At 22.7% G+C, this 26,313-nt stretch overlaps 11 protein-coding genes across 11 annotated transcripts; 4 read left to right on the forward strand and 7 right to left on the reverse strand.

Moving 5' to 3' along the window:
* Positions 1-3,111: 3,111 nt before the first annotated feature.
* Positions 3,112-5,795, forward strand: DICPUDRAFT_148416 (uncharacterized protein; the record flags this gene model as incomplete). Its single annotated transcript, XM_003284569.1, has 4 exons — positions 3,112-4,264; positions 4,334-5,142; positions 5,204-5,461; positions 5,526-5,795. The coding sequence occupies 4 exons, from the start codon at positions 3,112-3,114 to the stop codon at positions 5,793-5,795; spliced, it is 2,490 nt and encodes an 829-aa protein (XP_003284617.1).
* Positions 5,796-6,073: 278 nt separating this feature from the next.
* On the reverse strand, positions 6,074-12,260 carry DICPUDRAFT_148417 (uncharacterized protein; the record flags this gene model as incomplete). The annotated part of the gene is made up of 5 exons (XM_003284590.1): positions 6,074-6,619; positions 6,689-7,589; positions 7,667-8,988; positions 9,062-9,987; positions 10,094-12,260. The coding sequence occupies 5 exons, from the start codon at positions 12,258-12,260 to the stop codon at positions 6,074-6,076; spliced, it is 5,862 nt and encodes a 1,953-aa protein (XP_003284638.1).
* A 400-nt stretch (positions 12,261-12,660) lies between these two features.
* DICPUDRAFT_86347 (uncharacterized protein) lies at positions 12,661-13,259 on the reverse strand (the record flags this gene model as incomplete). Its single annotated transcript, XM_003284591.1, has 3 exons — positions 12,661-12,819; positions 12,957-13,118; positions 13,230-13,259. The coding sequence occupies 3 exons, from the start codon at positions 13,257-13,259 to the stop codon at positions 12,661-12,663; spliced, it is 351 nt and encodes a 116-aa protein (XP_003284639.1).
* Positions 13,260-13,585: 326 nt separating this feature from the next.
* Positions 13,586-13,915, reverse strand: DICPUDRAFT_148419 (uncharacterized protein; the record flags this gene model as incomplete). The annotated part of the gene is made up of 1 exon (XM_003284592.1): positions 13,586-13,915. One exon carries the CDS (start codon positions 13,913-13,915, stop codon positions 13,586-13,588), a length of 330 nt encoding a protein of 109 aa, XP_003284640.1.
* Positions 13,916-14,529: 614 nt separating this feature from the next.
* DICPUDRAFT_148420 (uncharacterized protein) lies at positions 14,530-14,709 on the reverse strand (the record flags this gene model as incomplete). The annotated part of the gene is made up of 1 exon (XM_003284593.1): positions 14,530-14,709. The coding sequence occupies one exon, from the start codon at positions 14,707-14,709 to the stop codon at positions 14,530-14,532; it is 180 nt and encodes a 59-aa protein (XP_003284641.1).
* Positions 14,710-14,830: 121 nt separating this feature from the next.
* DICPUDRAFT_75586 (uncharacterized protein) lies at positions 14,831-16,754 on the reverse strand (the record flags this gene model as incomplete). Its single annotated transcript, XM_003284594.1, has 2 exons — positions 14,831-16,466; positions 16,750-16,754. 2 exons carry the CDS (start codon positions 16,752-16,754, stop codon positions 14,831-14,833), a joined length of 1,641 nt encoding a protein of 546 aa, XP_003284642.1.
* A 2,617-nt stretch (positions 16,755-19,371) lies between these two features.
* DICPUDRAFT_96773 (uncharacterized protein) lies at positions 19,372-19,966 on the forward strand (the record flags this gene model as incomplete). The annotated part of the gene is made up of 1 exon (XM_003284570.1): positions 19,372-19,966. One exon carries the CDS (start codon positions 19,372-19,374, stop codon positions 19,909-19,911), a length of 540 nt encoding a protein of 179 aa, XP_003284618.1. The 3' UTR covers positions 19,912-19,966.
* Positions 19,967-21,127: 1,161 nt separating this feature from the next.
* Positions 21,128-22,125, forward strand: DICPUDRAFT_91353 (uncharacterized protein). Its single transcript, XM_003284571.1, has one exon. It carries the CDS (start codon positions 21,232-21,234, stop codon positions 22,069-22,071), a length of 840 nt encoding a protein of 279 aa, XP_003284619.1. The 5' UTR covers positions 21,128-21,231; the 3' UTR covers positions 22,072-22,125.
* Positions 22,126-22,239: 114 nt separating this feature from the next.
* On the reverse strand, positions 22,240-23,210 carry DICPUDRAFT_148424 (uncharacterized protein; the record flags this gene model as incomplete). The annotated part of the gene is made up of 3 exons (XM_003284595.1): positions 22,240-22,703; positions 22,770-22,922; positions 22,991-23,210. The coding sequence occupies 3 exons, from the start codon at positions 23,208-23,210 to the stop codon at positions 22,240-22,242; spliced, it is 837 nt and encodes a 278-aa protein (XP_003284643.1).
* Positions 23,211-23,888: 678 nt separating this feature from the next.
* Positions 23,889-25,145, forward strand: DICPUDRAFT_75590 (uncharacterized protein; the record flags this gene model as incomplete). The annotated part of the gene is made up of 2 exons (XM_003284572.1): positions 23,889-23,925; positions 24,007-25,145. 2 exons carry the CDS (start codon positions 23,889-23,891, stop codon positions 25,143-25,145), a joined length of 1,176 nt encoding a protein of 391 aa, XP_003284620.1.
* Positions 25,146-25,221: 76 nt separating this feature from the next.
* On the reverse strand, positions 25,222-26,004 carry DICPUDRAFT_28021 (uncharacterized protein; the record flags this gene model as incomplete). The annotated part of the gene is made up of 1 exon (XM_003284596.1): positions 25,222-26,004. The coding sequence occupies one exon, from the start codon at positions 26,002-26,004 to the stop codon at positions 25,222-25,224; it is 783 nt and encodes a 260-aa protein (XP_003284644.1).
* Positions 26,005-26,313: the final 309 nt, after the last annotated feature.

Here is a 26,313-nt window from a genome sequence, read left to right on the forward strand (position 1 = left end):
TTATTATTTATTTGTTTAATTGTTATTGGAGAATATATGTTATAATAAAAAATAAACAAATAATATTGAAAAGTTTTAAAATATATAACTATATATATATGTAATACAAATAAAAAATAAAAAATAATATTATTAAAATTAAATATTAACTGATTAAAAAATAAATTTAAAAAAATAAATAAAATTTTATCTTGATGATATCACTATAAAACAAAAATGGTAGTATTTTTATTTAAATTTTTATTTTCAATAAAAAAATTATTCTTTATTTAAGCACATGTCACACACAGGTTAATGTTTAAATATTTAAAAAAATACTATTGTATAGATTGTATGATTGTTGTATATTGTGAGTGTTATTGTTAGTTTTTGATGGTTAAAAATAGTTTTTTTGTTTGAAAGAATATTGTGTGTGAATTTTGGATTAAAGTGTTTTATTTTTATTTAAAGGACAATACTAAAATGTAATTAATGTTGTAAAATAATATACATAAATATATATTTTAATATTATTTATTTTATTTAAAATGTTTATATTGATCAATAGGTGTAATGTTTAAATAATATTATAATTATTATTATATTATTATTATTGATTCGAGATATTTTACTTTTAACTGATATATATATACAATATATATTTAAAAATTAAATAACAATAATTATAAAAAAATATTATTATTTTTATTAATTGGTTTGCCGAAATAAAAATAATTTTTTAAACAATACAATAATTGGGGAATATGAGTTTAATAAAATTAATATTAAATTTAATAAATTGAAAATAAAAAAATAATAAATAAAATTAAAAAAAATTTATAAAAAAACTATTGATTAATGAAAAGATTAATATCAAAAATAAAAATAAAAATTCACTTTATTTATATAATTATTTATATATACATATATTTTTTTAATTTATTTATTTATTTATTTTAAATTTAATTTAAATATGTGGGCAACTTGTTAATTAATTTAATTATAATCATTTTGAAATTTGAAAAAAATAACATAAGGTTATAACAAAAAAAAAAAAAACACTTATTAATTAGAGGAAATATCCTTTTTTAGAATATTTAAATTAAATAGTTTTAATAATTGTTTATTTAGAATGTTTTATGTGTTAGTGTGGTGGGTGTTGGGTGTATAAAAATAAATTGAATTTCTTAACTATACATGTGCAAAAAAGTGAAAACTACCCCACTATCATATTTTTTTAATTGTATTTTTAGTTATATATATATTATTTTAAGTTATATTGTTTCCATTATTTCTTTTTCTTTTTCTTTTTTGAAGTGGGGATTCTCAATTAAATAGTAGTCATATATAATGTTTACATTTAAGTTTTTTTTAATCCACATAAATTATATTGAATCTATATCGATTTTTATTTTAATAAATTTTATTGTATTTATTCACCAAAAATACAATGGACCTTGTGTATGAAAAATTTAGATTTTAAATTTAATCTAGATTGAAAGAAAAGAAAATAAAATTAAAAAATAACAAATAACAAATAAAAAATAAAAAATAAAAAATATAAAATATAAATTATAAAATATAAAACATAAAATATAAAATATAAAAAAAAAAAAAGAAATTTTTAAATTTTTTTTTTTATTATTTTTTTAATTTTTTTTTTAATATTAAATTAAATTTCATAATTAAGAATGAACTAAAATTTTTTTTTCTATATTATTTATTTTATTTTTTTTTTATTTTTTTTTCTATATAATTTATTTTTTATTTTTTATTTTTTTTTTCAATTATATTTTTAAACACAACCCACTTTATCAGCCAACTTATACAAATAATAAAGCATATACTTTAATTTTTTTTTTTTTTTTTGAATATAATTAACATCCATATATCACCAAATTTTACAAATATTATATTCAATAGATTTTGATAAGATAGAAAAGATAGTTTGTGTATGTTTAATCAGTTAAAAATAAATAGAAAATAATAAATTATGATTTGAATTTATTATTTTTAATTTATTATTTTTATTTATTTATTTTTTGTACAAAATTTATTTTTTATACAAAATTTATTTTTTTTCTTCATATTATTTAAATACTAATATTACTAAATATTTTGTCATCATTTAGTAACAATATCAAAACAAAAGTGTATCACATCATCATCAAAATTAAATTTTATTAATACATAATATATAGTCAAAGAAATAAAATTATTAGAATATTTCAGTTGAACGCAGAAAAACAATTAAAATAATAAAAATAATAAAAATAATAAAAATAATTAAAAATTATTAAAAACCCAAAACCATCATCGTCAATATCATCATCCAACAAATATTAATATCACCGCCATCATCATCATAATGGAATTAAGTGAGATCTTAGTTTTCTTTACCCTTCCAAGAGATGTTTTTCAAATTAAAATTAGAGATCAAATGAAAAAAGAAAATAAATCAAAGGTAGAAATGAATTAATCAAATATGGGTTTTAAAGATGGTTATTAAATTTGGAGAAAAAAAAAAAGAAAAAAATAATTATCAAAATTGTAAATATAAATAAAAAAAATTTCAAGAACAGGTTTAATAATGTTGTATATAAATAAAATTAAAAAAAAAACAAAAAAAAAAAAAAACAAATAAATAAAATCTTCATTTTTTTTAGGTTTTCTAAATATTTTTTGTAAATATTCAATCTTTATAATTATTTTTAAATTTATAATTTTATTTATATCTTTATATTTATTTTAAATTTATTTAATTATTTTTTCCTTTTTTAATTTATCCTATTTCTTCTTGATTTTTTTTTTTTTGTTGTTGTTTATTTACTTTAATGTAATGACCATATAAAGGTTGATTTTACTATAAATAAAAAAAAAAAATTAAAAAAAAAAAAAATATTATTTTTAATATTTTTTTTTTTTTTAAATTTTTTTTAAATTTTTGTAATTATTTAAAATAAAAAGGGCACCATAGTTAGTTTTTTTTTTCATTTTGTGGATAATTGTTAATAAAATCGTTAGTTTTATATTTAAATATAATATATATATATTATCCCAAAAAGAAATTAAATAGTTTCATTCCTTCTACTTTTTTTTTTTTGTAAAAAAGAAAATACAAAAAAAAAAACAATGGAAAGAATGTCACCTCCAATCGAAAACAATAATTCACCTCCAGGCCATTCGTCATCAAAGAAGAGAAATAGTAAATCTGATAATATTAATACAGAGGATACCAATGGTACTCAACTGGTTAGTAGCTCAAGTCATTTATTATCACCCGAATTAAAAGATGAGCCTTTAATAAATAGAGATGGTGAAGCGAATAGCAAAAATAATATTAATAATAGTAATAACAATAATAATAATAACACTAATGGTAATAGTAATAACAATAGTAATGGTAACAATAGCAATATTAATAAAAAGAAAGAAAAACATACACGTTCCAGATCACGTTCAAGATCTTTATCACCATCTATAACAAATGAACCAAGAGAAACTTCACCAAAAAATTCTAAAAGATCATCATTTAAGAAATCAGAAAGAACATCAAGATCAAAATCAAGATCAAATAGTAGAGGTGGAGGTAATAGATATACAAGTAGATCAACTTCGAGAGATAGACCATATAGAAAGAGTAGTAGTGATTCATTAAGTGGAAGCAAACATAAGTCAACTCCTACTACTTCACCAACAAATAAATCAAGATCAAGATCAAGATCAAAATCAAAATCAAAATCGAAATCAAGATCAAGATCAAGAGAAAGAAGACGTACTAGTAATAGCGGTAGTAGCAATGTATATAAAGATAGAAGGAAATCAAGATCAAGATCAAGGTCAACTTCTAGATCGAGATCAAGGGATAGAAAAAGAGATAGATATAGTAGTGGAGGTAGTAGCAGCCACCACCATCGTAGTAGCTATGATGGTGGTAGAAGAACTTCAAATTCATCAATGTCATCAACTTCATCATCATCTAAAAAATACAGTAGTAGAAGATCAAGTAGAAATAGTAGATCTAGATCAAGAAGCAGGTCAAAGAGTAGAGAAAATAGAAAGCATAGAAGCTCATCAAGAGGAAATAGTAGAGATAGATCAAAAAGTAATTCAAGAAGTAAGAGTAGATCGAGAAGCAGGTCGAGAAAAAGAGATCGTAGATCGAGTAGAAGCAAAAGTAGATCAAACAGTAGATCAAACAGAAAGAGAAGAGATAGAAGTAGATCGAGAAGTATTACACCAAATAAAAAAAGATCATCAGGCTGGGATAATTTACCATCAGATAGTATGATATCATTTTAGTTTTTATAAAAATTTTTTAAAAAAGTTTACTAATACATTTTATTTTCAATAGAAAAAGATACAAATATAGCGCAAGTACCAATCATATATGGCCAACCACAACAAACACCAATTAGTTATCCACAAAGTCAATTTATCTCATCTATAATGGTTCCGAATGTTCACCCAATTTCAGGTCACCCACAATATTCACATATAGCACACCAACTTATACCACAATTTGTACATATACCATCAACACCAACCCCACCACCCACATCAACTACAAATGCACAACAAGATCAATGTAGAGTTTATATTGGAAATCTGCACTTTAGTTTAGCAGAGGATGCCATTATACAGGCATTTTCTCAATTTGGAACAGTTAAATCTATTTTATTAGGAAAAGACGCAAATGGAAAATCAAAAGGTTATGCATTTATCGAATATGAATCACCAGATTCAGCAACAAAAGCAATAGAGAGTATGTCAAATTATGTAATGGCAGGAAGAGTAATTAAAGTTAATAGACCTTTAGCTGGTGGACAACAGGGAGTTGGGGCCTCAGTAGTATTACAGCAACAACAACAGCAACAATTACAGCAACAGCAACAACAACAACAACAACAACAGCAACAGCAACAGCAACAGCAACAACTACATCAACAACAACTAGCAATTTTAAATTCGCAACTATCTTCTACAAACATAAAGAAATCTTCTTCATCTTCAGATATCCCAAAATCACCTGCTGAAACCATTGCACCAGCCGTTAATGAAGCAAATAGAATTTATATTGGATCAATTAATTGGAATGTCACCGAAGAGCAAATTAGAGGTATATTTAGTCAGTTTGGTAAAATTATTTCATGTTTTTTAATGGTAAATATATATATATATATATATATTATAAACATTCTATTAATATTTTTTATTATTATAGCAAAATACAGAAACAGGTAAACATAAAGGTTATGGTTTTATCGATTTTGAAAATAAAAAATCAGCAGATGATGCTTTAGCTATGAACGGTTTTGAATTATTAGGTAGGGCAATGAAGGTTGGTAGACCAACAAAAGGTGCATCAGCCAATACAATCAGTAATGGCTCAATTGATAAAACTTCATTAGAAGGTGAAGCAATGCTAACAACCTCTGATCAAAGAATTCAACTTACCCAAAAACTATTAGGAAATGAAAATGTAAGTTTGATAAATAATAAATTACTATACCAAAATTACTAACATATACTTTTGAAATTTATAGAAATGTTTAGTTTTAAGAAATGCAGGTTCACCAGACGATATCGATCCATCATTCGAAGAGGATATTAGATCTGGATGTAATGAATTTGGCGAAATTGAAAAATTGGTTATCAAAACTGATTCATCAACTGTAAGAGTATATATTGTATTTAAAGAAGCCCCGTCGTGTGTTGCATGTCAATCAAAATTAAATGGAAAATATTTTAGTTATCACTGTATAAAAGCTGAATTCTATGACATTAATCTTTTTAATAAAGGAGTATTTATGTAATAATAACAAATAATAATATAAAAACCAAACAATATTTATTAAAATATAATCAACTAAAAAAAGTAATAGTAATAATAACCATATATAAAAATAATATAAATAATCGAAATATAGTGTTCAATCAATGTATGGTTGGAACTAATAGTTTATTACAATCAAATGTTTTTATTATTGTAATAATATTTAAAAAAATTTTTTTTTTCTTCCTCCTAAAAAAAGAAAATAAAATACCCTTTTTTTTTTAAATTTATTAATTTTAAATTATTATTTTTTTATTGTTATTTATTTATAATTTCAATTATTTTATTAATTGAATTAAAATTAATATTTAATTTTGACCAAAGTTGATAAAATGATACTGTTTGTGATGTTAATAAAGGTTTGTATATTTCAAAATCTTTTGGATTTGGTAAATTATAAAAAGCGATAAAAGCAATAAATTTCCTAATGGTTGAGTTCGAAAATTGATTTGTTGAGGGTAATTCTCCATTTAATAAATAATTTAATAAAAGTTTTCTATTATTTGGTTCGTTTAATAATTCGTTGTCAAAATAATTTTCGATTTTGGTTGAAATTGAGCTTAGGAATGATGATTGGACTAACCAGTTATCTTGAAGAGAAAATTCGTAACCGTCATTCCACTTTGAATAAAATTTGTTAATAATTTTAAGATTATCCAAGACTATTGTTGTGTTTGAATTTGAATATTTTTCAAAATTATTACCAATATCATTTAATAATTGTAATATAGGTATTGCTTCTGGAGTGTCTTTTATTAAGCTTTCATATAATATTTTAATGTTAAAGTTTTCAAATTCGCTAAACTGTATAAATGATAAAAAATTGGTTAATTATTATTTTTTTTTATTAAAAGAAAATAAATTAATACATACCTGATTAGAACAAAAATGCTTTGCAAAGGCTAATAAATTTGGATCAGAAATAAATGATTTTAAAAACTCTTCTTTACTTTTTTGGAAACCTCTAGATGATGAGTAAAGAGCAATCGATTCTGATTTAGGGAAACTCTTTGAAAGACTTCTAAAACCTTCTGGATCTTCGTGGTATGGTAAATGACCAATCTTCTTTTTTAAAAATATTACAGGATGGTTTTTGAGATTACTTTGATTATGGTGGTTATTTCTATTTATAAAAACATTCCAATATCTTGGTGATTTGATTTTAATTGATTTAATTTTTGAAACCTCTGGGATTAAACATGGTGTGACAAGATTTAAAATTTCCTCTTGATCACTACTATTGCTATTATGAATTGTTAATTCAATTGGTACATGGCATGGGGCTAAGGTATCAACATCTCTTGTAATTAAACATCTTGGATCTATGGCAAGGAAATACAAATGTCTTAAAGCTTGCAAATGATAATCATTATCAGTACTTGAACTTGGGAATCTAGGATAGAGCGAGCAAACCAAACTAGCAATAGCAATATTCGAGGTTGATAGTGTATATTGGCCTCCACCTAAAAACAAGAAACCAATAGCCATATTAATTGCCATATGATTACCATAAGAAACTTCGCTGCCTACTCTTGATCTTAACATTCTAAATAGCTTGAATGTTTCCAAGTGACCAGAACCAGCCATAACTAATGATAATGAAAGTACACATACATCCAAACATGTTTCAGTTGTAACCCTCATAGTTTTATCATTAGTTGGTTCAATTCTTTTCTTTAATAAACATTTATTTAAATAAACCTGTCTCTTTCTAAACATTTGAATTAAATCTAATAAAATTGAATATGCCTTTTCATTCTGTGAACCTGCAAATCTATATTATTGAAAAAAAACAATGTTAACAAATATTTTTTATAAATTTTATATTTAACAATGATTTATAATATTTACTTTAAACCAATAGATAAAGCTGAACCTGCAATTGTATTACATAAAATTAAAATAAATGATTCGAAATCATTTGAAGGTGAGTTTGAATTATTTGATTTAATAAATATTTTTTCTGAATTTTTATCGATAACGATGCTTTTTGAGACAACACTTGGGGTCGATTGCATGATCCAATCCATTGAGGTATCAATTGAATCCCACATAATTAAATTTTTACCCAAAACCCTTAATAATACTAAATCTGGTCTGATATAATTAAGTCCAAATGATGTGTCTGGAATTGATAGATAATTTGAAATCTTTGAATTATTTGTCTTTAAATAAATAAATGATAAAGCTAAAATTGCACCTGGAGCTGTAATATCAATATTTGGTTTTGAGCTTTCTAAAATGACATTTGATTTTCTGCTGCTATTACTACTATTGTTTCCAATGTTACCACTATAGCTACTATTTTGATTATTTCTATAAGTATTGTTGAAGAATTGGTTATTTCTATTCATCGAAGAGAATGATGAGCTATTATATGAATAAGATTGATTGAAAAATGTTGACATTTGGTCAAATGAATCTTCTTGGCTAATACCAATGTATGATCTTAATCTATCTTCAATTTGGAGGTCACTTAATGAACTTTGGGACTCACTTGAACCTTTACCTAAATTTACAAAACCTAAAGCAATACCGGCAGTAAGACTATAGCTATCACGTTCCATTTGTTTATCATTTGTAGGTTTTCTACCAATTTCCATTAACAATACCTCGGTCATTCTTCTATTTGATGTTTCAAGATATAGCAAACCGATACCCATTAATGATGCAATTTGAACATAACTTGGAACATCTAAATCAATTGAAAGTGGTGGGTGTAATGATTGAATATGGACACTAAGCACTTTTGCAATTGACATATCCATAGTACCGATTTTAGTACAAGAAATACCTAACAAAAGACCGACACTGGTTAATTGATGACCGCTGGCTAAATATTCAAATAATTTAGTGAAAGCTAAAGATGAAAGACGTTTTTGTAAACCCAATGCCATTAATAAACCAGAGTAAGATGGATTAAATTGTTTTGGTCTATTATATATGATCCATGTATTTGTAATTTCTGTTTGGTCAGCTGATATTCTTAGACCTGCTGCAACACCATTGTGAAATTCTGGCCAGTTAATCATATTCTCTGGTAAAGTAGTTGCATCCAACGAAATATTGGTTTTTGTACCTAAAACTACACCATTCAGAATAATTGGTGGAATATTAATGGTTTCTGTTGGTAAAGGTTTAACTGATCTAATAGTTACCATACCATAACCAATCTACAATATAAAAAAAAAAAAAGAAAATAATTAGTAATTATGAATTTTAAAAAAAAAAAGAAATAAAACATACTGGTAATGACAATGTTCTCTGTACTGTTAATAATAATTTTGATTGAAGTTGAGTTAAATAATCGTGATCACTAACACCATTTTCTTGAGGATGATTAATTTGAATTTTATTTGAAAAAGATAAAATACGATAAACTTCATGAATTCTAAGATCGGTATCAAAACGTAAAAATGTAATCTTTTTATAATATTCATCTTGACTATTAAATACCTTTGAAATATCAAATGAGTCATCGGCGTTGGCAGTTGCACTATTGAGAACTATTCTATGATTAAGAAGTCCACTATTATTATTGATAGCACCACTATTGCCTGAACCTGAAACTGGAATTGATGATGTGTTTTGAATTGATGTTGATAGCAATGATGAATAGGATGATGATGAAGATATCTGGTTTTTACCACCTGAAATTAACAAAAGATTAATTTTTAAATTATCTTTTTGGCTATTTATATCATCAAGACTAAACTTATAAATTAACTCCTCTCTACCAATTAATAAGTATGCTTTTAATGGCCAATCTGTTGGTGGGTTATTTCTACAATATCTAATTGCTTCTCTGAGAGGTAATGATAAACCAAATGTAATTGCATTTAAATCCTGTAATTTAATTTCTAAATTTACCATCTTTAATATTAATCTTTCTGAAATTTCTTTAATATTATAGTATATTTCATTATTATTATTATTTATTGAATATAGTTTTAATATTTTATAGATCCATTTAAAATTATATTTTAATAAAAGTATTGAAATTTCTGGTAATGATTGTTGGTGTTGATTTTTATCAAATGAACTATATATAAATTTATAAATTGAGAATGGGTGATTATTAAAACTATTATTATTATTTATAATTAATTTTGGTTGGTCTTTATATTGATTTACATAATAGATTAAATCTGCGAAATCTCTATAATAATAATCTATAAAATTTAATAAATTTAATTTCAATGCTGAATAAAAAAATAAAAAAAATTAGTTTTTATAATAAAATTTAAATTTAAATAAAATAATTTAAATAAAACCTACCTAATTGAATTAAAAACTTTGATAACCTATTAAGATAATCCACATTGAATGAAAGTATTTTAAATTCCTCATATTGTAAATGTAAGGAGTTTAATACTTTATAAATATTCTTTAAAAACTCGGTAGGATTTGTATTAAATTTAAATGTTGTATTTGATTTAATGAATAAACTATTATTATTCTTACTGTCTGGAATATTGATATTTGATAAAAATGATAATCCTTTTTGATAATTTTGATGATAACTACTTTTTAATAAAAATTCCCAATCATCTTCATCATTACTATTCTCGCTATTATTACAATTATTATCTTTATTATTATTATTATTATTATTTGAATTTTCTAATAATGATATTATTAAAATTTGAAATGATAACCATTCTTTATCTTTTTCTTCTAAAACATCAAAACTGTCACCATTATTTATTCTACTATTATGGAAATTAAAATAATCTTGATAAAGCAAAGAGAGTAAATCCAACGGTATGAATGATGAAAGAGCTCTAAAGCATGATGATACTAAATATGAATCTCCTATTGAAACCTTGTATCTAATTTCTTTTTTATTAGAGTAAACAATGGTAACTCTGTTAAATACTGGGTCTTTTAAGTATAGAGGCCCAATGCTTTCATTTTGTAATAATAGATTATTTATAATTTTGTATGAACCCCAATAAACTGATAATGAATTCGAGTTTTCATTTAAAACCAAAATGTGGGTGAATGGAGGTAGATATGGTTGGTTTATACCCTTTGGAACAGAGTATTCATTATTATTATAAAATGAGTCTATAAAAATTGGTGAAGCTGATTTAATATTTGGAATAGTGAATGAAAATTTTATGGTTAAGGATTCTTGTTTCTGATTTTCTAAAATTATACTATAGCAATGTAAATTTGATCCCATTTGAATACAGAGCAGAGGTTTTTGGCTATGGTCCAGTGTTATAAAAATTGATGATGCTTTTTCTTTTGATTTTAATCTTTCGGTATCCTTTAATACTTGAGTAAACATTATTTCACTTTTGATTATAAACTCTAAATCATCTTCGAAAATATAACTTTTATCTTCATTTAATTGCGATAAAAATCTAAAACTATTTTCATTATTATTATTATTAATGGTATTATTAATTTTTTGACTTGATATATTACCATAATCAAAACTTTGATCATTTACTGATACATTATTATTAAATATAAAATTTTTATTTTGGTTATTTTGATTAATATAACTGAAATTTTGATTTTGTTGTTGCTGTTGTTGTTGTTGTTGTTGACTAGATAAATGAGAAACTTGATAGATTATATGTATATTTTGATCTTTTGAAAAAGTTATTAAAATTGGATAATCGTTACTTGAAAATACAATAGTTTGATTGGTATCTGAAAAGAACTCTTGATCACCATTTTCTTGGTCACAAAGCAATAATACTGGTTTTAACTCTTCTAAAGGATTTAAAATACTAAATATTGATGGAATTTCAGTTTTATCTTTATTTGTTGAGGCCATCGCTATATTATCTAAACCACTGTCTCTTTCTAATATTAAACCATATTTTGAGCTCCATATATTTAAAATTTTGCATGGTAATACAATTTGATAACTATTACCGATTGAATTGTAAATATTCAATCCTTGACTATGTAATATACATAAATATTTATAATAATCATCAATGTTATTTAAATTTGATGTTGTAGTTGGACTATCTGTAGGTGGTGTTGCTGTAATTTTCGATGCTGTGCTTATTTGCTTCTCTGTTGAAAGACTCTTTAAAAATGGGAAGTGTGACCATATTGCATTATTGATATTTGGGTAAATCATTGATGATAAGAGCAATGGTAGTGTAAATTTCTTCTTTATGGATAACTGTGAACTCCATACAACTGTGTTATTATACCAAAATAATTGATGCTCTTCTGAAAAATTATTATTTAAAAAAATTAACTCCTCCTCCTCTTCTTCATTCCCCTCTTCTTTTTCGTTGGAAATAATTTCGTTTTCATTAAAACATGATTTTAGCGGATTTTGTAAATAATAATATTGATATGATATATTATTGTTTATATTGATATTTTTGTCATTATTATTCTCATTATTATTTAAATATGATAAACCAAATGGTTTAACATCACCCAGATCTTGTATATAAGATCCCATTATTTAATGTTGCTTTAAAAAAGAAATAAGTTTTATTTTAAAATATAAATATAAACCACAACATAAAACAAAATGAGGTAAAGAATAATTAGTGGTGAATGGGTAGTGTATGGGTGATGAATGGGTGAATGGGTGGCGAATAAATGAATGAAAGAATGTATGAATTTAAAAAAAAAAATGAAATTTTTAAAAAAAAAATTAAAAAATAAAAATAAAAAAAAAAAAATTAAAAAAAAAAATTAAAAAAGAGGGAAATGGGTGATCAATTACAAAAGAGGTAAATTAATCAGATGATGTACAAGGAATAAATATAGTTAAATTATTTACTATTTTTTTATGAAATTTTGTTTTTATATTTTTTTTTATTTTTATACTTTTTTTTTTTTTTTTTTGAGTGGGTTTAAACGGTTTGTGGTGGTGCGCCTAAAGGATTTTTTAAAACTAAAATAACTGAATCACCTCTTAAAAACATTTTACTAATGAAACGATCTTTATTAATTGGTTTCGCTTTCTTTTTACCTTTAGCAGTTTTTGGTACTTCTGTCCAAATTTCTTTAACCTAAAATAAATAAAAAAATATTGATTAAAAAATTAGTGTGTCTATTCATATTTATTATAAAATAACTATAGTATTATTGTTTTTTAATGATTATTGTTATTATTGTTGTTGTTCTTGTTAAATTATTTGATAATTACATTTTCTAAAACCATATTACAATGACGATCAAAAGCTCTGACTCTACCTAAAAGTTTTTTATTATTTCTAACATTGATTAAAACTTGAGTATTATTATTTACACTGTCCATTAAGATTGAAAGTGGACCTTTTTCATAATCATTAATATCCTCTGGTTTATCCTAAGTGTATATATAAAAAAAAAAATTATATTAGTTATTTATGAATATTTGAACATTGATATCAACCTGATTATTGCTATTATTTAAACTGTCCCTATTACTGATACATACTTCCATAACTTCATCATTCATTCTACTCATTTTTTATTAATCTGATTATAATTAATTTTATATATAAATATATAAAATGATATTTTAATAAATATGAAAAAAATAAAAATAAAAAAAAAAGAAAATATTGAAAAAAAAATTTAAAAAAATTTAAAAAAATAAAAATTTTAGAAAATAAAAAAAAAAAAAAATTTGCTTTTAAGAATTTTTGTAAATTAAATAAATTAATTTAGGTTTGAATTTAATTAAATATTAATTTATATTTGAAAATGTAAAATAAATTTTTGTATTATATAAAAGATTTAAAATAATTATAATTGGACATTTATTTTTCTTTAGTTTTTTTATAAATTAAATTATGTAAGCTTTTCTTCGTTAATGATTTTGCTAAAATTTTCAAATATAAAAATTGTATTATTATTTATTTTTTTAATATGAAAACTATCCACCATCATGATAATTGTATCCATATCAGAAAATATTTTTTTACAAATATTATAAATACCATTTGTCATATTAAAAGATGAATAAAATACAATTTGATTTACTTTATTTTCTTCTTTTTTATAAGTTTTTAGATGGCCATTTATAATATCCTCCTCTTTTAATATTAAACAATTTTCTTTTGACTCTATATCAGCCATACAATTATTATAAAAAATAATTTTTTCATTTATTATGGACATTTTATTGCAAAATAAAAAATAAAAATAATGATCTGAAAAAAAATTAAAATAAAAACTTAAAAATTTTTTTACATATAAAAATTAATATGTAAAAAAAAGACTTAGAAAAATATGAACTGTTTCCTAAAACTCCATATTAATTTTTATATGTAAAAAACTGTTTCCTAAAAATACATATAAAAATTAATATGTAAAAAAAAAGACTTAGAAAAATATAAACTGTTTCCTAAAAATGCTCCATATTAAAAAAAGACTTGGAAAAATATAAACTGTTTCCTAAAATTATATAATTTTAGGAAACAGTTTATATTTTTAAAACAAAAGAAAAATAAAAAAAATAGTTTAAATATTTTATAAAAAAAATTTTATTTTGTTTTAAAGCTAAGTGTGGTGATATTTTTATCATGTTGCATGGAAAATAAATATGTGGCAGTATCTCTTTTAAATGAAACTAACTTACAAGAACAGCTTTGACCTTTATGAGAAATATCTATTATCATACCATCAATATCACAATTTATCTCTTCATGATAACCTGTAACAAAATTTTTAATAAATTTTTTTATATTTTTTCTTATATAATCTTTTGATTTGATAAATTTTATGTCAACTGGTTAATCTTCAGATTCATCATCTTCATTTAAATCAGTTTCATGTCTTTTTCTTTTAAAAATCTGTTGTTCTTCTTCTTCTTTTTTTATTTCTTTTTTTATTTCTTTATCTTTCTTTTTCTCTTTTTCTTTTTCTTTTTCTTTTTCTTTTTCTTTTCTTTTTATAATTATTATTTCTTTCATTTTTGGACCAATAAAAAAATACCTCTCATTAATGGAACATTCTTAAACTTGATTTAAATTTTCAATTCCTTTTATTATTACTACTATTACTTCTATTGTTTTAATTATTATAAAGTTTTTTTTAATTTTTAAAACGTAATTTTTTGATATATCTCAATGCTGATTTGTTTTTGTTCAAATCTACCAATTTTAAAATACCAAGATCAAATAACTGATTGAATAAATCGGGATATTTGAGTAAATTTTGATTATTGTGGAGTATTAATAACTCTAATGTAGGTGGTAAAGGTAATTCGAATAATGTTGTAAAGCTTGATTTTATGACTAGAGTTTTAATGAATTTTGGTAGCATTGACGATCTTATAGTTATGTTTGCATATAATTCCAACTCTAGGCAAGTAAGAGAATCTGGGTAGAATAGTGGATGGATACCATTGGCTGAAAGATTAACTTTGAATGACTGGATGTGACTTGGTATAATATATGTTAAACTTTTATTCTCTTTAGATCTATCGTTTAAAAATTGAAACTCGAGGTGTTTAACAGTTGGTGGTATGAAATCTTTTAAATCAAAATCTGTTGGATTCGATATAGCCACTAGTGATAGTGATTTTAATGCTGTAAACGATAAGATTTGTGATAACTGATCGGTTACAAATAACTTTACTCTGTCATCTATAGGTGCACTTCTATCCAGTGAGTGGGGACTGTAATCGAAATTGCATAGTACTGTTAAACTTTTGATACTTTGAATTGGTAAATTTTTAATTGACACTATTGGCACCTTTGCTTTCTTTAAACAACCTGAAAAAACCAAATCATCAGCCAAATAACTCTTATCATTTAATAAATCTAGTCTTTTAATTGATTTTGGAAAAACATCTTCAATATCGTATATAGTTTCGTTAAAATCCTTAAGTGAGAAACCCTTTAAAGAGAGTAATTTTGAGAAATCCATTAGACCAACGGGAACTTGAATGGAACCTAGCAATTCGGAAATAGTTTGATTTTGATCGAAAAATTTGAATGAAAACCTTTTACCAAAATAATAAAATTTATGTAAATTCTTGGGTAATGAAGATGGTGTTATATCTTTATTAAAATCAGCACCTAGGTAAAGTTCCTTTAATGAAGTTGGTAAGATGTCGTCCAAAACTTGATTAAAATCAGTTTTTAAACAAAGCGACGTAATTGAATTTGGTAAACTATTTGGCCGAATTTTTGATTTACCCAAACAATCAATGCTAAGGGTCAAAAGCGTTTGAGGTAGGTATTCAAAGTTTATTTCATATTGTGACAAATATATATACAAAGATGTTAAACCTGCTCCAAATGTATTTGGTGTTATTAAAGTTGATAAAAAAATGATTTTAAAATGCTTTATGTATGTTGGATTGATTGGTGTTCCAAAATACTTGAAAAGCTTTAATGTTTTTATAGATGATGGGAGTGAATCGATACAGTCTTTAAAAATATCCTCTTTATAATCGAATGAATACGAGCTGATCTCTAGTGTATCTATATTTGGGCATTCTTTAATTTCTTTAAATAATTTTCCAATTTGAACATCTTTATGAAAATGAATATAAATTGATTTTAAATATTTTGAATATTGATAATTTTTTAATTTTTTATTATTATTATTACTGTAATTGTAATGATTATTATAATTATTATTATTAGTGTTAAAAGTATTATTACAAAAATTATCTATTAAATAATTATATTGTATTGGTGTATCGTGAAAAGTAAATAATCTTAAATAATAAAATATTTTATTTCGTAGATATATATTTTTGAAAATAGAATTTAAAAACAAATCATTTTTATCCTCCATCTAAATCTTGTTTGTGTCTTATAAATTAATTTTTAAAATTTAAAAAAAATTTAAAAAAAACAAAATAAAATAAAAAATTTAAAAAATAAAAAAATAAAAAAAAGAAGATATATAAATATATATTTTTTTATTTTTTTATACCATAGTAATATTCTTTAAATAAAATAGTATTTTTAAACAATGAAATATTAAATTATTATTACTTCATTTTTTATAATTTTTTTTTTTTTTTTTTTTTTTTTTTTTTTTGGGTTTTTTTTTTTTTTTTTTTTTATTTCTATCAGTATCTCCTGAAAATGAGTAAATCAATTTATCCATTTTATTTTTATATTTGAACGGTAATAATTCTTGGATTTGGTCCCTTCTTTATATTTATTATATAAAAATATCAATATTAAAAATTTAAAAGAAAATTTAAAATAAAATAACATTTGAACAAAACTTGAAATTTTAGTTCCAAAATAATTTTATAACATAGAATATTTTCGTTATTTTGATCCTACACTTGGTTGGAATTTTTTAATGGTCATTTTCATTTTGAAAAAATTAAAAATATTAAATAAATTCAATATTATTAATTATTTCTTTCAATAATGTAGCAAAACCTATTATTAAAATAGTATGAATCAATAGATAATTTCCATTTAGTATATAATAAATTTATAAAAGAATTTTAAAACTTTATTATTTACTTAAAAAAATAAAAAATATAAACTTACCATATTAAATTTTTTAAAAAAAATTTTCTCATATAATTTTTTTAAAATTGTACTTTTTATTGATTATTTTATTCCAAGGGTATAAAAAAAGCATAAAATGAAATAACATTGCATTTGTAATTTATATACACTAATTTTATAATTTTTATACAATATGATAAAAACCTGTACTATATTTAAATATTTAATAATTTTTTTTAAAAAAAATAATTTTATTAATATTTTTCTATTTTTTTTTTAATTTTTTATTATTTGTTTTATTTTTTAAAAAAATAAATTTATTATGAGTAGAATTAATAAATGATGATTTTAATTCATGAATTTGAAAAAAATACCACCTCTCAACCAAAAACTCAATATTTAAACTAATTATTCTTATTATATTTTATTAATAAATTATTTTTTTTAGTAATAAATATTGCAATTTCAATAAATTTTTATAAAACAAAGACTTGATGTCAATTCAAGCTCAAATAGATTCTAAATTAAGTTTCAAATCAATATATCCAAAATTGAAGTCCAATATTAAAATGTAATAATTATTTATAATTTATTATTTACAAATATATATTTTTTTTTAACATATAAAAATTTTTAAAAATTTTTAATTTTTTTTTGTTTTTTTTAAAATTTTTTTTTTTGTACACATAATTTCTTTTAATAGATAAATTATTTTAAAAATTAATACTTTAATATTCCAATATATAAAGTAAATACTCTATTCTTTTGTATGAATAGTACCATATTGAGTTGTTTACTTTGGACATAAAAATAAAAAAAAATAATGTATCAAGATTTTAATGCAGTTATAAAAAATAATTATATATTATGTATATATATTTTGACATTATAATAATAATAAAAATCCCAATATGAACCCAATTTTAATAAACAAATAACCATTTTTAAAAGGCGTGTGGGTGGGGTTCAATATTTTTTTTTTTTATGAAATTTTAGAAAGATAAATAATTTTATTTATATTATTAGAAAATAAAAAAAATAAAAACTATAATTTTTATATAGTATATTTTTATTTATAAATTTTTATAATTTTATTTAAAAATAGCCAAATAAGCTTGAAAATATCAAATAAATAAAATAGATTTATTTAGTTCTATTGATTTTAATAGTTTTAGTTAAATTTAATTTTAAAGAAAATTCAATAAAAAAAATGAAAAAAAAAAAATTAAAAAAATTTTTTATTTGTTTTTCGTAATATATATATTTTATTTTTTTCTAAAAAATTTATTTATAATATTTATTTTTTGAACTAGTCTACTAATACATAACAAACTAGTTATAAAATAAATAACAAATAAATATTTGGAAATAAATATAAATAAAAATATATATATAAATATTTTATAATTTTTTTTTTATTTATTTTTTTTATTAATATAATAAATAAAGAAAAAAAATATTACAATGTTATGTTCCACAGTAATCATAACTATCATTTAATAACATTCACTAAAATAAAATATATTATTTATTTGAAAATAATATTTCTATAAAATTGGTAAATTTAAATATAGAAATAATAATCCTAAAATAATTTTTTTTTTTTAAAATAATTTAAATATACCAAATTGGTTTTTTAACAGCTATATTTAAATAGGACAAAAAATAAAATATAATTTGAGTTTTAATCAGAGAATTTCATTGTGCACTTTAAACCGTTAACAAACCTCATTTTTTCAAATTTAAATTTTAATAGTTTTGTAAAGTATTAGAAAGGCGCCAAGCACAAAAATAAAATTAAATTTTAAAAAATCCACTAGGAAAAATTTTTTATTATTAAAAAACAGCACAAAAAGTGAATTTTTTAAAAAATTAACACACCAAAAAAAAAAAAATAAAAATTTTTTTTTCAAATTTTTTTAAAATTTTTTTTTTTTTTTTATTTTATTTAACATTCTCTCACTTGTATACATATCGAATAAAATTAATTGTTTTGTGTTATTAAATACAGCCTCAATATATTTTATTTATATTAAAACAACATTTTATTAAATTAAATTAATTTTTTTCCACAAATAACAAACAAACCTTTACCAAACTTTTTTAAGTTATTTTAAATAATAATAATAATTTTTTCTTTTTAAAATGGGTCCAAAAGCTGCTTCCACCACCAAAAAAACCACAACCACTAAACCAAAACCAAATCATCCAACCTATCAAGTTATGATTTCACATGCTATTGCTGCTCTCAAAGAACGTTTCGGTTCATCTCAACCAGCTATCATTAAATACATTGAAAATAACTACAATGTTGGTGATTCAGAAAATTTCAAGAGACAATTAAGACTTGCCCTCAAACGTTTACTCAAAGACGGTGTTTTAGTTCAAATTAAAGCCAGTTACAAACTCTCTGAAGAAGGTAAAAAAGCCCACAAATCTGAAGGTGGTGCTGCTACCAAAAAACCAGCTGCTGCTACCGCTGTTGTTAAGAAACCAGTTTCTAAAAAACCAGCTGCCAAAAAACCAGCCGAAACAGCCGCTCCAAAGAAACCAGCTGCCAGAAGAGTTACTAAAAAACCAGCTGCCGCTGCTGCCAAAAAGAATGCTGCCAAAAAACCAACTGCCGCTCCAACCAAGAAAGCAGCTGGCAAACCAGCAGCCAGAAAAGCTCCAGCCAAAAAGTAAACTTTCTGATTTCTCTTTTTTTTTTTTAAAAAAAAAATTGGTTGTGAAGCCAAACAAAAAGAAAAAAAAAATTTTAATTTAATTAATTATAAAGGTGTTTTTTAACACCACTCATACCTATAAGTTAAATACTTTTATTCTGCGATATCTACAAACCATAAATATAAATAATAATATATAATATATAACACATATAAAAATTTATTAACATAATATATTTATAAAATCAAATATACTTGATTTTTTAATTAAAATCTTTTAAAGGAGCAAAAATCCAAACCCTTAATTAAGATATTTTTATTAATCGAACCTGCAAGAAATACAATGTTTTTTTTAAAAATATTTTTTTAAAAACTAAATAATTTTTTTTTTTTTTTATTTTTTTTTTTTTTTTGGTTTCCTTAAAAAAAATTTCTTTTTTTTTTTTTTGTTTTATTTTTTATCTTTTTATGATTAATTTTTGATTTAATCATGTTTAATACACAAGGTTTGTGATCATTTTTATTCGTTTATTTTTCTAAAAAATTAAATTTTTATTTTATCGTAAAAAAAAAAAAAAAAACACAACCATAAACAAATATAATAAATCAAATTTTAAATATTTTTAAATATTTTTATTTTTTTTTTTAAATATTTTTTTTTTTACATCCAAGAATAAAATTAAAACTTAACTAATAATTGTTATAGTTAGTTTATAATTATAAAAGATAAAAATTAAACTTATAGAACTCATTGGAATATCAAAATTTTTTATTTTATTTTATTTTTTATTTTTTTTAAAATTTTTTTTTTTTATTTTTTATGAACAATAATAATTTTTTTTTTTTTTTTTAATTTTTTTTTCACAATTTGGCAATAAAAGCTGATTGTATGTTATATTTTTATAGGTTTTATCTATATAACTAGATTTCTATTTGTAGCAGTAAAAATAATACAAAAAATTCGTTTATAAAACTAAATTAATAAAAAACACCACATAAATAAAAAACTCAAACCCCCCACACATTTTTTTTTTTAATTCCTTTTTTTTTATATACAACACAACAATAACAACAGCCCACCACATCATCTACATTCAACATTTAGCACCAATACTTTTAAATTTTAAAAAATTAATAGATTTTTTTTCTAATTAATTTTTAATAAAAAAAATAAGAAAATAGAAACAAAAAAAAAAAAAAAAATAAACTCACACACACACACCAATAAAACTACTGCACAATAGATAGAAAAAAAATATTATTATTTCTATTATAAAGCTAAAAAGTTATTAACTTTATATTTATTATTATTATTAAAATTTTAGAATTAAAAAAGAAAATGCAAACTTTTGAATTTATTTTAGCAGTTGGAACTATAGTTTTGGCAGGTGTTGTATATGTTTTCATGTCATCAAGTAATAAAGGTGACGAAAAGAAATCAAACGAAACAGGTTCAGTCGCACTTGATCCAAACGAATATAAAAAATTCCAATTAAAAGAAAAATTCATTGTTAATCATAATACTAGAATTTTTAGATTCGCTTTACCAAACGAAAATGATATTTTAGGTCTCCCAATTGGTCAACACATTTCATTAAGAGCAGTCGTTGGTGGTAAAGAAGTCTACCGTCCATACACACCAATTTCATCAGATGAAGAAAGAGGTTACTTTGATCTTTTAATTAAAGTTTATGAAAAGGGTGCCATGTCAGGTTACGTCGATAATATGTTTATTGGTGATTCCATCGAAGTTAAAGGTCCAAAAGGTAAATTCAACTACACTGCCAACATGCGTAAACATATCGGTATGTTAGCTGGTGGTACAGGTATTACTCCAATGTTACAAGTCATCAAAGCCATCCTTAAGAACCCAGAAGACAAAACTCAAATCTCTTTAGTCTTTGGTAATATCACCGAAGAAGATATCCTCCTCAAGAAAGAATTAGATGAATTAGCTGAAAAACACTCAAATTTCAATGTTTACTATGTTCTCAATAATCCACCAAAGGGTTGGAACCAAGGTGTTGGTTTTGTTTCCCAAGAAGTTATTCAATCTAAATTACCAGCTCCATCAGACGATACTATGGTTGTAATGTGCGGTCCACCAATGATGAATAAAGCCATGACTGGTCATTTAACATCATTAGGTTATCAAGAAAATAGCATTTTCACTTTTTAATCAACTTATATAAAAAACAAAAAATAAAAAAATAATATATTTATAAAGTAAAAATAATAATGCTATATTAAAAATAAAATAAAAAGAAAACAAATTATTTTTATTGGTTTTTTTTTTTAACATAAAACTATATAGTATTTTAAAAAAACTATAATTTATTAATTATTATTAAAGTGAACTAATTCTATAAACTGAATTTACGGTGGTGCTTGAGGAGATTTCAAATAACTCTTGTGGTGGTACTCTTTTATGGGATGAGTATGCATCCACGATTTGCTTTATTAACTCTTGTTTGGTGTTGAGCATGTCATCAGAAAACTCGAGGTTGAGGTTGAGGGTATCGAGTAATGATTGTGATTTTGTTTTGAATTGTTGAAGATCAAGCTTAAAATCCTCTTGTTTGGTTTTATCTCTTCCTAGTTCTTTAATGTACATCTCACAATCATTTTGTTCATAATCTAGTTTTTTCTTTTCTTCATATATATTTCTTATGGCTTCACTATATTCTCTTTCTTTCTCCATCGACTCTTGAAAGTAACGACCAAGTTGGTTGTATCTATCTCTGTATTGCTCGAGTCTATTGTAGGCATTTTTTAAGTCCCCAGTTAGTTCATTAATAAGAGCCATAGCAGCTTAATTAAAAAAAAAAATAAAAAAATTAGAGCTTATAAAAAATTTATAATATTTTTTTAATTTACCTTCAGCTAAAAACTTAAAAGGACCAAATGAATCAACAGCCGCTCTTTGAGCTCTAATTTCTGATTCAATTCTCATTGCTTCTCCTCTTAATTGATCCATTTCCCTATCCAAGCTTTCAATGATTGATTTTTCTTTTTCTGATGAGGCTTGTACTGTGGTAAAAAAAATAAAAAAAGTTAATAGATGAAAAATTTAAATAAATATTTTAATGGTTACTTACAGTTACCTAAAACTTCCTCCATTTTTGTTCTTTTTGTTTCAATAAATACAATGTTCTGGGTAATGAGTTTCATTCTGTTTTGAGTTGCCTCGATTTTTGATACTTGAATTATTATTTCTTTCTCGAGATGTGAAACTTCATCTCCCATTATTTTTACAACTTTTGTTAAAAAATTGATAAATTCTTTTTTCAGTACAAGTTCAAATTCAGAATTTGACATTTTATTATAAATTATTTGTATAACTAAAGAAGAGTGAGTGAATAAATAAATAAATGATTTTGAAGTAAAAAAAAAAAATAATAAGGTGTTAATTTAAATTAAAAAAAAAAGTAAAAAAAAACAAAATAATCACTGTTTGTAGATTGGTGGTTTTTATTATTATACACCCCATTTGCATCTAGTTTTTTTAAATGAATCTAAATTATTTAAAATAATGCAGTTATTAATTTTTTTTATAATTAAGCAAGTTAAATTAAAAATAGTACAATCTGTTTCTTTTTATACTATTATTTTATAGAAAGTGGTTCAAAACATTCAGGTTGTATTTATAATAAATATAATATTGATACAAGAATTTTATATATGTTAGAAAAAATAATAAAAATGTAGGAAAAAAAATTAAATGTTTATTATAATAATATTTAAATTAAGAATCAACAATAACTAAGATATTATAATAAAAAAAAAATTATTTAAATTATAAAAAAAAATTTTAATTTTTTTTTAATATTTATTTATTTTTATTTTTTAAAAAAAAATTTTTATAAAAAAACGAATTACTTTTTTTTTATTTTTTTTTTTTATATATTTTATATATTTTTTATTTTTATTTGTAATTTAGCAATAGGTTTTGTTTCAAAATAAATAAAATATTAATTATCATAACAATAAAAAAAAATGAGTGTCTCAAGTAGATTAAAGGAAACCTCTAATTGTGAGTAGTCATTATGATATCAATAATAATAATAATGATGATAATAAAACATATATTAATATCTAACAAAAAATTATTTAGGGATGAGTTCAATGTTTAATATCGTCAGAGATCCAAAAGCATCAGAGTCAGCATCATTTTCAAATAGAGTTAGCTCAGCAGCAACACCACCAAGAAGATCAAGTTCAACTACTACCACAACTACTACTACCACTACCACCACAACAACAACATTATCATTCGAAGAGGCATCAAAAATCAATGAAAATAAATTAAATAAAAATGTAGCACCACAACAATCATTATCATCACAAAATAAAGAGGATTTAAAAAAATTACTTCAACAACAATTATCAGAAATGAAATTAAAAAGACAGGGTAATAAAGACCAACCAAATAAAAGATTAAAAGACAACGAAGGAAATAAAAAAGATATTGTATCTAATAAATCATCTGTAAATAATAAATCTGCAAACACCAATAATAAAAACCAAAATAATAAAAGACCATTGGAAGAAGAGGAAGAGGGTGAAGAATATGGCAGCGATGAAAATAATATTGATGAAGATGACGTTTCAGAAGAAGAAGAGGAAGAGGAAGAAAAACAAAGTAATGCAGATTATGATGATTATGATTTAAACTCAGAGTCAGGTTCCGAAATGGATTTAATAAATAATAAAAATTTAAATAAAGAAAATAGAAAGAAACAAGAGGAGGATTTACAATTTAGCACATTTGATTTTAGCAGTGGTAAAGCAATTCCAACTTATTTATTAAATAAAGGTAGAAAAACAAGTAAAAAAGAGTTATTAGAAAAGGCTGAAGAAAAAGAAAAAATTTTACAAAATGCCAAAAAGAAAGGTGCCAGTAAAGAGTTACAAGAGGCAGCAGATGCAATTCGTTGGGGTTCAGCATTTGATAAAGTTCAAGGGATCAAAGTTAAGGATGATCCATCTCTCTTAAGAAAATCAATTAAAAAAGTCGAAAAAACAAAACTCAAGAGTGCTCGTGAATGGGTTCAAAGAAAGAAAGAAAAAGACGAAAGATTAAAACAACGTATTGCCAAACGTGAAGCAAACATCCAAGCTAAAATAAAGGAGAAGAAAGAAAGAAAAATGGGTATCAAAAAGAAGAAACCAACCAACAACAATAACAACGGAGGTGGCTTAAAACGTGCTGGATTTGAAGGAAAGAAACAAAAGTTTATAAATAAGAAATAAATAAAAATAAATAATTTTAAATTTTAAAAATTTTTTTTATCACATCATCAATGATGAAGTTGATGGTGTTTTATTTTTAATTCTCCATTGTGACTAGTTTTTCGCTAGAATGTTCCCCATTTACCCAAAAAGATCTATTTTTTTTTAATAAACATGTCATATTACTTGATGTGCATTCCAATTGTTCACTAGTGCAAGTCATTGAGTTTGGTCCTTTTGAATTGGTTGTGCATTTAATTTCACCATTTATATAACTTGTTTCACATGTAGACCCACTAATATTATCAACACAAGTTGTTGGACCATACGATTTGCAACTAATACCAGCAAGGCTATTAATAGTTAATCCATTTCCATCGTTTTCACAGGTAACTTTGGTATTGTTATTATTGTTATTTCCTTGTGGATAGGTAAGGTGAACTTCATAACTACATTTTGAAACTTCAAAGATTTGGGAAACTGTAACACCTGTACTATTTCCTGGTTCCATGACTATATTAAAACTTCTAAATGCACCACCACTGCATGGATTTGTGTTTGTATTATATCTTAAATTGGCGGACTTTTTAGAACCAGAGAAGTAACCCTGACCAATAAAGCCAACTGGAGTTGGATTACTAGTGCCTTTAACTTGACAGGCAACAATGTGGCCGGAATTTAATGTATTGCATTTTGAAGATAAATTACAAATATTAAAATAATATGTATATTGGTTACTTGAATCTGTACTCGAATATCCTGTGGAGTTTGTTAAAAAGCTAAAATCAACTCCATCAAATTTACAGTTACTGGGTGAGGATTGTGAATTAATAAGTGATATTAACGAGGTAAAAACAAATAAATATTTTAAAAACTTCATTTTTGTTGGTTTTTGAAAATAAAGGGATTAAATAATTTTTTTTAAAAAAAATTTATGGAAAAAAAATTTAAAAAACAAATTTTTTTTTTTTTTGAGTAGGGCATTTTTTATTTTAAAAATAGAAAACTTAAAAAAAAATTTTAAATTTAAATTATTTTTAAATTATATAAATTAGAATTAAATTTAAGTTTAATATTTTGATTTGATTTTAAATAAATAACACAAATAATATTTTAATCGAAAATTTTCAAAAAAGTTTGATTTCAAAAAATAATAAAATATTATTTGATAAAATAAAAATCAAAAGGT

This window comes from Dictyostelium purpureum (assembly GCF_000190715.1).
Source record: "Dictyostelium purpureum unplaced genomic scaffold DICPUscaffold_28, whole genome shotgun sequence".
Classification (NCBI taxonomy): domain Eukaryota; phylum Evosea; class Eumycetozoa; order Dictyosteliales; family Dictyosteliaceae; genus Dictyostelium; species Dictyostelium purpureum.